The sequence below is a fragment of the Xenopus laevis genome, chromosome 1L, assembly GCF_017654675.1.
Source record: "Xenopus laevis strain J_2021 chromosome 1L, Xenopus_laevis_v10.1, whole genome shotgun sequence".
NCBI classification, from domain to species: Eukaryota; Metazoa; Chordata; class Amphibia; order Anura; family Pipidae; genus Xenopus; species Xenopus laevis.
Genome location: NC_054371.1, coordinates 146,754,660 through 146,768,181, shown reverse-complemented (window position 1 = coordinate 146,768,181; position 13,522 = coordinate 146,754,660). Strand labels below are relative to the sequence as shown.

At 36.6% G+C, this 13,522-nt stretch overlaps 1 protein-coding gene across 7 annotated transcripts in view; it reads left to right on the top strand.

Annotated features, from left to right (window-relative positions):
• The window catches only part of fancc.L (FA complementation group C L homeolog), a 71,339-nt gene that overhangs the window by 52,610 nt on the left and 5,207 nt on the right, over positions 1-13,522 (top strand). For 6 of the 7 annotated variants that reach the window (XM_018251286.2, XM_018251146.2, XM_041583641.1 and 3 more), the window contains 4 exon segments: positions 2,060-2,159; positions 4,374-4,449; positions 7,072-7,147; positions 12,724-12,898. In XM_018251286.2, the coding sequence (XP_018106775.1) occupies positions 2,060-2,159; positions 4,374-4,449; positions 7,072-7,147; positions 12,724-12,898 (427 nt within the window). 7 annotated transcript variants of the gene reach the window in all.

Genomic DNA, 13,522 nt, shown 5'->3' with positions numbered 1-13,522 from the left:
AACAGCCTTCCCGCCGGCTAGAATCTAAATCACCGGCAGGATGGCAGGATGGCACTCGGAGTGCTTCGTTCTCCAAAGTCGCCCGTATTTGCCTCATGTTAGGGCGGGAAGGTTTTCGGGGAGATTAGTCGTCCGAAGAAGAGGCGATTAGTCGCCAGGTGGCTAAATCTCCCCATATTTTAGTGTCCGTCTCTGCCCTTACCTGTATTGTATATATCTATATAGCACTACAAGTGTACATAGTGCTTGGATTAAACTATCATCCTCCGCCAACTTTATTTAATTCTTACAGTAATTTGGTTTGAGTATATTGTATTTTTATGCAACTTGAATGGCTTTATAGAGACCAAGCGCAAACTCCTAGAGATTACAGTTTATTTGATATTGCACCAACTGCTGATGCTGCTATGAATTATTTATTTTTTTAGGCATTAAAACTAAACAAAATTCCATAATCATGCTATTTTTTAAGTGAGTATTCATTAAGGGATAGAAATACCTATTATAGGTTTTATAGGGTGGAGAATTTCCTTCAATTGGTTAATTAAGGGATATGATTTGAGTATGTAATGCTTTACAATGCAATGGGCACAAACAAGGGCACAGTATGGTACAGTAGTTAAATGGCTACAAAGGAGGCATATAACTCTAATAGCAACACATAGACTGGCTAAAAGTAAATAATGTTATAGAAATTAAAACAAAACATTAAATGAAAAACCTGTCTGCTTTGTTTTTGAACTTTTTAAAATACATTTTTAAAAAACAAACAGCCAATTAAATCTTTAAGTGCCACAGCTCTTAGAGTCTATGATGTAGTACTACTGGGTAATAAAATGAAGCTCCCATGCTCCCTGCTCATTTCCGTGCCTCTAGGCCAGTGATCTCCAACCAGTTGCTCGCGAGCAACATGTTGCTCCCCAATCCCTTGGATATTTATTACTCCCAGTGGCCTCAAAGCAGGGAATTCCAGGCTTGGAGGCAAGTTCTAATTGCATAAAAAAACCAGGTGTCCCCCATAGTTTTTAAGATGTAAATGCTTCCATGCTGGAATCAACCAATTAGAGCAGATAAAATCTGTCAGTGTCTCACAGCATGAGTGTATTAGTTGCAGCCAAATGTTAACTTAAGCAACACACAAATTTCTGGTTTGTAAATCTGTATATTCCTAAAGTTATCATTAGTGTACTAAAAGAAGTGCCAGCAATGCCCTGAATTATCCACTGGGTGGCTTACTTTCTAAGTGACCTAGTCTAGATGCAGTAAAAAAGTGCAAATGAACGCTCATGTCGTGCTGCATTTTTTAATGTTATATGGACTATATATACATAAATCTTTGACAAACCTGTAATTGACTTGTCTGCTAAATGGTCCTCTTGTTATGGTAAATCATTGCTGAAAGTGTCAGAATAAACCAGTCGGGAAATGTCTAGTAGTGTTTCAGGGACGGGAAAAATTGTCACCCTGCGGTTTTTAAGTTTAGTCAGTCCTTGTGCTAGATTTAGCAGACATAGAAGTGAACTGGTTCATTGAAGATGATGTAAAATCATTTTATAATTAGTATGTCATGGTGAGATGGGGAAAACTTTTTTATTTCATATTGAAATATTTTCTTTGAGCAGTATGACTGCATATGCGTGTGTCCTTTCTGTGACCTGTGGCCTATGACTCCATATTTATTTAAACAAGTGCATGTGTTACTAGAAAAAAAAGCATTATAATTATCTGAAAGTCTTGGGTTTTCTAGTGTTTTTATTTAGATCTTTGAGACAAATATAGTTATGTAATAAAAGGCGCAGTGTTTGCCTGAGATCTAGTATTCCACAGATGTTTCCTTTCAAACAAATGACCAGTAAATGCTACCTGAAGATTGGATGCCTTGGATTATTAGACCTTCTATTACATTACCCATTAGCACCTACATTCTTTGATTTATTGGAAAATGCCATTGCAGTAACTGTGAAATACAGCAGGAAACATGAATCTTCTAGAAGAGTAATAATGGTATTTTTTACCTTTCTGGACAGCACTGTTTAATGTAAGTATTTTTTATACCCAGGAATGCTATTCTGGAGAGTGATGGGAACATCAAGGTTATAACAGTTGTACGGTTATTTACCCATTTATTTATCCACATTTACCAGAAGAATAACACACAGGTAATATGATAGTTATGGGTGACCAAGCCTGCGGGCGTACATAATTTCCATGCTCATCAAACCTTTTCATTGTCCCCTGTTGCTCTGTGAATGGGGACAACATCAGACTTAGGGCAGAGACACACGCTGTTATTTAGGGAGATTAGTCGGCCATCGACAAATTGCTTCTTCGGGCGACTAATCTCCCCAAACTGCCTTCCCACCGGCTAGAATGTAAATCGCCGCATGATGGCACTCGGAACACTTCATTTTCCAAAATCGTCCGAATGTTGCCTCACGAGGAAACTTCGGGTGACTTCAGAAAGCCAAAGCTAGAATGTAAATCGCCGGCGGGAAGGCAGTTTGGGGAGGTTAGTCACCTGAAGAAGAAGCAATTTTTCACTGGTTGACTATTCTCCCGAAATAGCAGCGTTTCTCTGCCCTAAATGTCACTCTGTTCAGGGCAGAAATGTTTTTTAGAAAGGGAAAACACTATTTTGAATGGACTTATACGTACTGGCTTTTTCTTGTCCCTTTTAAGAGTTTGATTAGCTCTAAACCTTGCATAGTGATCACACGTCTATGTCATATTAAAACATATTCACAAACAATTATTTGGGCTTTTTTTGGTTTTCTTTACATGTGCATTCATCTGCTTTGTGAGAACTGGTTGGACTAGGAACATGATTGAATTGCTTTGAACACTGAGCTCTGAAAGGTGCATTAGATAGCTTTAAAAGCGGGCTGGATGGCTTTTTAGCAAGTGAGGGAATACAGGGTTATGAAAGATAACTCATAGTACAAGTTGATCCAGGACTCCAATTGCCATTTTGGGGTCAGGAATGAATTTTTCCCTCTCAAATTGGAGTGGCTTCAGATGGGGTTTTTGCCTTCCTCTGGATCAACTGGCACAGTTTAAAAAAAGCTAAAAGGTTGAACTTGATGGACGTGTGTCTTTTTTTCAACCTAACTTACTATGTAGAAGTATTCAAACTCAACCTGAAGAATTCTCTCATATTACTTAATAACAAATCCTGCACTGACATTTTATTCTGTTTGGTATTATTTTGGAGCACTGAAACTCAAAATGAGTCTTTCTGAGATGGGCACAGCTGCAGTAAACTATAATCTCATATATTCTCACATACTCTTCTACTTATAAGGCACTGTATTTGGCCAACTGGCCCAGTGATGCTGCCACTCCAGACAGTGTGTCTGTAAAATATAGTCCATCCTTTTAGTTAGTTTATTGTCACCATTATGCCAGTGACATTTTTCTGAATGCTTTCAATATTGGCAGAAGCTGAAAATACAATACTGCGGCACAGTTTTGTGAACTTCAGCAAGCTACAGCATCTCGCAGCAAGTTACATATAGTGTTCATTGTTAATTGTAGACAATACTGTACTAAGAAAAATTCTATTGTTTGCCTTGTGGGAATGATGCAACCATTTTTGGGCCAGCTACAAGGTGTCCATTGTCAAGCAGCACATTGGCTACAACTCTGAGTTATAGGGCTATGGCACATTTGTCGCCCACGTTTAAACTTTAACTTCCCATCGCATAACATTAAGATCACCACAATTAAAACCTATTACTCAATGTGCTATGGCTTAACTGCAGAAAATTGAGAAGGGAGGTAATTTCCTGCAATTAAGCTGGGTTGCAGCATTCTTATTGTTATGCTATGGGAAGTCTTTTTCATCAGATAAGCCGCCTAGTAGCAATGATCTAACCACAGGAGAAAAATCTCACCATGTACCATCACCCTTACAAAGCCAATGAAAAATGAAATAGGGAAATCCAACTGCATTTTGCACTGTTTAGCAAAATACAGTTCTTACCCTTCAAAGTAAATTAGAGGTGTAGTCGGTGCCAGGCTTGAGGTGCAGGACAGCTAAGTCAAGCACTCCCTGCACCCGCCTGCTTTTCCAGCATCATGAGCGCTCTCATTAGTGCACACACCTCCACAGTGAGCCAGCATACGTGTGTGACATGTGCATATTTCCAAATTTATCTTTCCACCGGAAGAAACTAGGGGCAAGAAAAGAGGTACGTACCCAGTGCCCGTCACTATTGTGCCCTAGGCGCATGCTTCTTCTCTCTACCTCTCATGCCAGCCCTTTGTGTAATAACTGTAATCTGAATAACATTTGATAATTTGAAAAATAATATTACCCAGTTGATAAACCTTATTAGGTGTTTTTTTAATTATTGTTTTAATTATTTCTACAGGTTAGGTTTCCATTGAAGGCTTACTTTCCAAACAGCGATCGTTTGCTAGTGATGGCATTGCTCAGGCAGCCAGTAGGTAAGATATTTGCTTTTATAACAAAGAAAAGCTTAAATCATATGGTTTTTTAAAAAAAAAAAAAAATAACAAATGAATGTATCCTTTTTTTTTAATTTTCAACAAAATACGCATTAAGAGTATGTCAGGTCATTTTCAAAAGTACAAGGAAACCTCAAGCTTTTTAAGAAAAGCTTAAATCATATGGTTTTTTAAAAAAAAAAAAAAAAATAACAAATGAATGTATCCTTTTTTTTTAATTTTCAACAAAATACGCATTAAGAGTATGTCAGGTCATTTTCAAAAGTACAAGGAAACCTCATGTTGTTTCCCACCACAGAACCAGTTTCTCATCTCTCATGTGCCTTATTGTCATGTTAACAAGAAATGCATGCAATTCTCTGATTCTCAAGGATATCGGGTGATTTGACATCACTCTGCAGCTGAATGTCGTTACCTCTCATTTCAGCAAGTTACAGAATTCTGAGTTCAGGCAACAGAAAAAAAAAATCTTTCTAACATTTCTCTCACTATGCTTGGCAGTTTCCAAAAGGGACAAAATATAGCTTCAGTAAATGAGTTACTATGTTGCGTACGTAACCAGCTAGGAAATGTAAATGATATCAGTTGTTGCAGTTAACTACAGTCAACTGAATTCTTTATTTAGGGCTCTTACACATGAGCGTTTTTACCTGCGCTCCCCTGCGTTCCGTTTTTCGGCGTTCAGCCGCAGGGGAGCGCAGGAATAGACGCATTTAATTATTTCAAATGGGGCTGTACTCACACAGGCGCATGTAGGCGCCGAACGCAGGAAAAATGCAGCATGTTGCGTCTCAACCTGCGTTCGGCGCCTACATGCGCCTGTGTGAGTACAGCCCCATTTGAAATAATTAAATGCGTCTATTCCTGCGCTCCCCTGCGGCTGAACGCCAAAAAACGGAACGCAGGGGAGCACAGGTCAGAACGCTCATGTGTAAGAGCCCTTAGGGGGAATGCCTTGTCTGTCAAGCCTTTCCTTAGCATGTTACATAGTTACATAGTTAAATTGTGTTGAAAAAAGATAAGGTCCATCAAGTTCAACCCCTCCACATGAAACCCAGCATCCATACACACACCCCTCCCTACTTTCACATACATTATATATACCCATATCTATACTAACTATACCAATGTGGGATTCAGGTGTAGTAAATGGTTATTGCTTGAAATTCTGGGGAGAAAATGGACCAGTGCACACACTATTTAACTCATAAATGAGGGTATTAAAATTTAGTACTGATTATACTTTTTTACCCTATTTATATTGATTGTAGATTTATTTATTTATATTATTTTTTTTATTGAAGTAACAAAAACTAAGTTTACATGAGTTGATCATCTGTAATCCAGATTAGTATCATGCATAGGGACAATTTGAGCCCTGATATCTAAAATCACTTGTTAGTAACGGTATTGGGTAGATCTTTTATAATTGCCAGGCAACTGATGGCTTCCAAGTATGGGCTTTGGGGTCTTACAATAGCACTGCATATACAGGTATGTAGTCTCCTATACAGTAGACCCAATTTAATTCAATTAATTCAATTTTTTTTTTCAATTTAATAACAACTAAGGTATAATTAATCCAATTGTTGGCACAACAATTCTATTGGGTTTATTTAATGTTTAAATTAAAGTACAAAGATCCAAATGACAGAAAAATGCCCAGATCTTAAGCATTCTGGAAAACTGGTTCTATATTTGTATATAACTGGTTCAAAGGGAATGTAGTTTGTACATGGTTACCACAATATCCCTTTACTTTCTAATACAGTTGAAGTGCGTACCGGAGATCATTTATAAACACTGGGGAAATTTGCACCTGGGCAGTAACCCATGGCAACCAATTAGATGATTGCTTTCAGTGCTCAACCTGCAGCTGGTTGAAAAAAGGTTAATTATTGGTTGGTTGCTATAGGTTACTGCACAGAAGCAAATTTGCCCAGTCCTGTGCAGGACTGAAACCTGTTAAACCTTGCCTTAAATATATGTTAGGAGTCAGTGAATACTGGGGTGACGTATTTTCTCATTAAAGGAAAACTATACCCCCAAAATGAATACTTAAGCAACAGATAGTTTATATCAAATTGAATGACATATTAAAGAATCTTACCAAACTGGAACATATATTTACATAAATATTGCCCTTTTACATCTCTTGCCTTGAACCACCATTTCGTGACTCTATCTGTGCTGCCTCAGAGATCACCTGACCAGAAATACTACAACACTAACTGTAACAGGAAGAAGTGAGGAAGCAAAAGGCAGAACTCTGTCTGTTAATTGGCTCATGTGACCTTACATGTGGTTTGTATGTGTGCACAGTGAATCTTACGATCTCAGGGGGCGGCCCTTATTTTTTAAAATGGCAATTTTCTATTTATGATTACCCAATGGCACATACTACTAAAAAAGTTTATTATTATGATAATGGTTCATTTACATGAAGCAGGGTTTTACACATGAGCTGTTTTACTCAGTATCTTTTAATAGAGACCTACATTGTTTGGGGGGTATAGTTTTCCTTTAAAGAATTTCAGTTAGCTGAAACATCATTTTACTTCCTGAGAGTTATTTTTGCTGACCTTCACTTGTATCTCGTAGGGCTTCAACAAGACGTCTGCCTTGCACACCTGCAAAGTATTATTAGAATGCTAAGCTCTGTGGCCAAAGAGACAAGGTTTGTTTGTTTTTCTTCATATCTAGGGAGTTGGTGTTTTCTTTGTTGAGGAAGGCCTTTTTTAATGACAATGTCATGACCTAATCCTCCCCACTCCCCCTTTGTTAAAATTGTTATTATTCTCTTTCTTATTAAACTGTGGTTACATTACATAACAGTTCTTGTTTTGAGAAAATGTTTACATTTCTGAAATATGCTTTGTAAAAGAAAGATTGTGTAGCTTATGTGATCAAAATCTATCACTATTCTGCTAAACACAATTTCATAGGTGTTTTCCTTGTCTCCACTGCAAAAACATGATGAACAAAGTGACTCATATATATATTTTCATTATATAAAGCACAACATAATGTGACTCAGCATCTTTCTGCTCTTGTAAAATATTTATGTGTAAGCACTCCATTACATAAAGAGAACTGTTGTTGGTTCTGTTTAAGGGCAAGAACTGATAATTGAGCATAAATAAACTGGTGTAACACCAACATATTCCTCTAGAAATGTAGATTCCAGCATTGGCATGAGAAATACCGTCTGACAGTTTTGCAGGCAAAGCAGTACTGGGATTTTACAGCCTATGTTGATTTATGTTATAAATTTTAATGAATAGGTGCAAGAAAAACACTTGCTGAGCTTTATTTAGTGTCAAGTCGGCACCTGTAATGTTTTGTATCGGAACATGTCCAAGTGTGTTGGTTTGTTTCATCACATCTGTGTTGCGTATAAAGCAGAATTCTTGAATAAAATGCATTTAGCAGCCAAAAATAAGACATTCATTGCATAATAGAAAATTAATTCCCCCAAGATCAATTCTATTAAATCATATATTTGTATATCAGCTGATACACATACAGTGCCTTGCAAAAATATTCAGACCCGTGACCAATTCTCTTGTTTTACTCAATAACAAATCCTGGGCTGAATTGTGTTCACTTTTGTATTATTCTATCAAAGCACTGAAGCTCTTAAAAACTGTATTTTGTGTTTTTTTTAAGTGACATTGGTTGTATGGGAGGGTGGCACATATGAAGCCATTAGTCAAAAAGAACCATGTGAAAGCATGTCTGAGGTTTGCTAAAAAGCACGAGAGTGACTCCGTTGTGATGTGGGAAAAGATTTTGTGGTCAGATGAGACCAAGATAGAGCTTTTTGGCTAAAGTTTAAGCAATATTTTTGGCACAAAGGCACCACTACGGTGGCCGCACTATAAAATATTAAAGGGGATTGATTATTTATGCAAACAGAATGTTTTAGGATTTTTTTTATTTCTAAAACAAAACTGTCCCATTAAGTGCTTGACATACATATATGATTTATGATATAAAGAACAAAAATTCAGTAAAGGATTTGTTATCCAGGGAAATAAGAGAATTGTTTAAGGGTCAGAGTATTTGAGCAAGTGGTACATATGTTCCATGTACTGACCTGTAGTTCAAAATGCAACATGACTCAATAGCCTTGTATACACGAGCAATATGGTGGTGATGGTTTGTGATTCTGAGCCATATGATCTTTGTGGCTCTGACTTATGTGCAGTAATGTTGTATGAGCTTTGGTCAGTCATGCCCAGGGGCGATCCTGGGGTTGTTAAAGTTACAGGAGGCGGCTTTTTGCCACCCCTTGTAACTGGCTACTCTTACCTTTCCTCATGGCAGGAACAGCCCTGGTCACAGCAAAGTCGCAGTATGCTTAAAGGACCAGTAATACCAAAAACTGAAAGTTTATCAACGTAATCAAAATATAATATACTGCTGCTCTGCACTGTTAAAACTGGTGTGTTTGCTTCAGAAAGGTTACTATAGTTTATATAAAAAAAGCTGCTGTGTAGCCACGGGGGCAGCCATTCAAGCTGCTGGGGAAAAGGCACAGATAATATAGCACATAACAAATAAGCCCTGTCCAATACAATGGTGATTTATCTGTTATATAACCTGTGCTTTTTTTCCAGCTTGAATGGCTGCCACCATGGCTACACAGCAGCTTATTTATATAAACTATAGTATTCTTTCTGAAGCAATTAATTATAGTTAATTACTTCAAAACACTTTCATTTTTGGTGTTACTGGTCCTTTAAGTCTGTCTGATTCGAAACAAATTATCTGAGCACATTCCTAGTTACCCAGACTTGGGTGTAGATGGCTTTCAAGACCAAGGTGTAAAGTGTAAATGAAAATGTGACATTATTTTATATTTTTCAACTGTATGGTTGACTAGTGTTAGTAGGAATGCCTTACATACACATTCATTCATTAAAAATGCAACCCATTGTAATGTAGGAATGAATCATAAGTACATTGATAAGTAAACAATATTTAAAAATAACTTTTTTAAACTAAAAAGGTGCAGATACACAAACATTGGTTATTTACTTGGTTGATACAGGCAGCCAGTTGACTTTGTATGGACTCAAAATAGCCGGGGCTCATTCAAATATCAGGCAGGCAGCCTAAAAATCCAAAGTATTTGGATCAACCCTATTTGTGCAGCTGTACTCCATAAGGCCTTTAATGCGCATTTCAAAAGCCTTTAAAAATATTTAGAGTTCTTTAAATATAGTCACTTCAGAAGCAAAGTAGGCACTGAAAAATAAAATATTGAAATCCCTTTATCCAAAGAAAAAAGTAAGTTAAAAGACCACAATCCTATGCTTTTTGGATTCTGCTAAAAAATTGTCATGGTGCTGGTGAGCAAAGCTTATCCTTTTGTATGAACTATTGTTTTGTCTAGGCATTTTGTCAAGTTAGTGGCCTGTTAAAGGGAAAAATTAAAGCGTTTAACAGTTTGTACTGTTGCCCTGCACTGGTAAGACTGCTGGGTTTTCATCAGAAAGACTACTATAGTTTATATAAATAAACTGCTGTGTTGCCATGGGGGCAGCCATTTGGTCAGAAACATGAGACAAGGCACAGGTTACATAGCAAATTACAGATAAGCTCTGTAGCATACAATGGGGTTAGTGAGTTTCTCTGCTGTGTAGCCTGTGCCATTTAGCCCTATTTCAAATTGAATGGCTGTCCCCATGGCCACACATCAGCATGTAGATGAACAATAATAGTGTTTCGGAAGCAAATGTGCTAGCTTTACCAGTGCAGGGCAACAGTACATTATATTTTCATTACTTTAATATATTTTTATTTTTTTGTTCTTGCTGTTTCATCAAAGTTTAATTGATTGAAACAGAGTCTTGCAACAGTGATTATAGAGTTACTATATATATATATATATATATATATATATATATATATATATATATATATATATATATACATACAGGATGACGGCACACCAAGAGATTACAACAACACAATTATTTGAATATAAATAGGAGGTTTATTGAACTGAACCAACGTTTCAGTTCCTTCAGTTCCCTGATGAAAGTTCCTGTGAGGAACTGAACGTTGGTTCAATTCAATAAACCTCCTATTTATCTTCAAATAATTGTGTTGTTGTAATCTCTTGGTGTGCCGTCATCCTGCATTGCTTATTGAATTTTTTTCAGACTGGCACCCAAGCTTTTATTTTGCTGTAGGTGTGCGCTCCGCATTCTCTCTCTCTATACATTTCTAAAAGGAACAGTAACATCAAAAAATAAAAGCATTTTAAAATAATTGACGTATAATTTACTGTTGGCATGCACTGGTAGAAGCAGTGTGTTTGCTTCAGAAAGACTACTATAGTTTAAATAAACAAGCTGCTGTGTAGCCATGGGGACAGCCATTCAAGATGGGGAAAAGGCACAGGTTATATAGCAGATAACAAATAAGCCCAGTACAATACAATGGTGTTTTTATCTGTTATATAACTTGTGCATTTTCTCTTTTTTTCCAACTTGAATGGCTGTCCCCATGGCTACACGTTAGCTTCTTTATATAATCTATAGTATTCCTTCTGAAAGCAAACACACAGTTTTACCGGTGCAGGACAACAGTACATTATATACATTATTACTTTGATACACTTTCAGTTTTTGTATTACTGTTCCTTTTAATGCTATATTTTGTTTAGCCGGCCTCTGATTTGATAGGGAAGACACGAGAAGCTATAATGAGATACGTTGGCTTTCTTGATTTACTTTTATACATGAAACCCCAATTCTAGACTGTATCCTTTGCCATACCCATGTTTAACCCTTTTTGGAATATCTGTCAGTATTTGCTTTTCATGTAAAGTTTTTTTTATCTACAAGTTAAATGCTTGTTTCTTTTTCTGGCCTCCTTTACCTCAACACTAGTTGACGTCCTTTCCATTTACCTTGGGTAAAGCCTTGTCACCATTCTTCTGTGGGAATGGAAATACCTTCCCATGTTTGTTTTAGCTGTAAAGTTCCTACTTTCTTTTTTTTTTTTTTTAACAATTAAAGTTCCTACTTTCTAAATGTCTAATCTTTGACTAGATCTGCGTAATGATTTATATATCTTCATCATCTCTTTATATTGTGACAGCAGCAGGTCACACAACAGTTTGCAATAATTTTTATAACAAATCAGTGTCTTACAAACAAAGGTTACAGTATAAAGCTTGCAGAAGCTTATAAAAAACTGAAGTCACACGTGGCACATTTCTGATCTATTTTAAAGAACATATAAAGACCAATCTTTATCACTCAACAGAGAAGTAAATTTTACCATATAATAGCATGTAATTAATAAGTAATATTGTTGTCTATATATCTTCTGGTTAATACAAATTTACTGCTGTGTATCAGGAGTTTTAACACCAGTCAGTACATGCTGGGGCAACTCAGAAAGCAACAAGCTCTTAAAAATTGGAATGTGAACATAGTTTTTGAGTAATGTAATAAAAATTTGAAGCAAGTTCTGTCTGGAATAATAAGAGAAGATACTGGTACTGTACAAGTCGGTATAATGACCATTTGCACATTTAATCATATGAAGGTAATTTTTAAAGGAGAACTAAAGATTAACTAAATAATTAGGCTAGACATTTTGTACATTATGTTTTGGGCTTTTGTACCAGCCCAAGGCAACCACGGACCTTTAGCAGGGAAGATCTGTATCTCCAAAGATGCCTCAGTAGCTCATCATCTTCTTTTCTGCTGATTCACTGCACATGCTCTGTGCTGCTGTCACCTACTGAGCTTAGGGACCATCTCAATATATACTGTACACATAGAATAGAAATGTCACAATATAAGGCTGATTAGTAATTAATACAGATAACCAGAATTTAATAATCAGCCCTGTAGCATCAGCTTATATTAAAGGCCAACCTCACTTTCTGCTTGATAATTTGTGATGACCCCTAAGCTTAGCTTCTCAACAGCTACTCAGAGCCCACTGAGCATGTGAGTGTCCCAGACACTTTCCAAGATGGTGACCCCCTGTGACAAGTTTGAACTCCTGGATCATTGCTGCTATTGAGAAGCTGAAAATTTAGGTGGGTGCAATAGGTTCAGTATATAAAATATGGCTTTTTTTAGCCATATTCATTTTTAGTGTTTAATTCTCTTTTAAGATGCCGCTTTACTTCACTGTTATTCAGTATTTCACACTGTTCTATGAAATAAGAAATGATTGAATTTATCCCCCTATACTGTGACTCATCTAGTTTTCTTACAGATCCCGGGAAAGTGTCTTTGAGTCATGGTTTTTACTAATTCATTTTGGAGACTGGGTGGATATAGCAGCAGAATTGCTGATGACGTCAGAATGTGAAGCTTCAGATGACCTGCTATGGCTTTTGGCATTTTACTACAATCCATGGAATGAGAATCAAGAAACAAGTAGAACAATGGTGCGTTGTGTGTGAGTGCAGTGTGAGTTGGGAACTCCATGTAGGCATTAGCGCTATCTATACATTGATTATAAATAGGAATAAGATTATATGAAATTGATATACTTTTAACAAGGCTCTGCCATAATACAAAGCCACTTACCTTTCCAGAGGATGCATGAATACATTTATAAATATATGGTTGCTATAGCTACTCAATAGTCCTCATGTATTTTAAATTGTCATGTGATACTATGATAAAATAGTGGGGTGGGTATATCCCCTTAGTATTCTAGGAATTAGACAAATGTATTTGCTACATTGTGGCTATAACAGACATTAAAATCAATAAATATTGGGCTTGACAACTGTCCTGATGGGGGGGGGGGTTTGTATTTTTGTGTTGTAAAAGTTTACATTTTCCACGAAATAGTGGCAGCAATTTGTTGGGTTATATATTTAGTATATTAGCATTAATGCAATTCTTGTTTACATTTGTTATTGCATTATTCTATTATCATAAAGTATTGTAGACTCAAACCACTGCGCTTAGTAGTATTTTATTTCTAAAACAAATAATTATTTAGTACCTCCTAGTTAAGTTTCCTATTATCTGTGGCCACTAAAGTCTGTTTTGTACTCAAA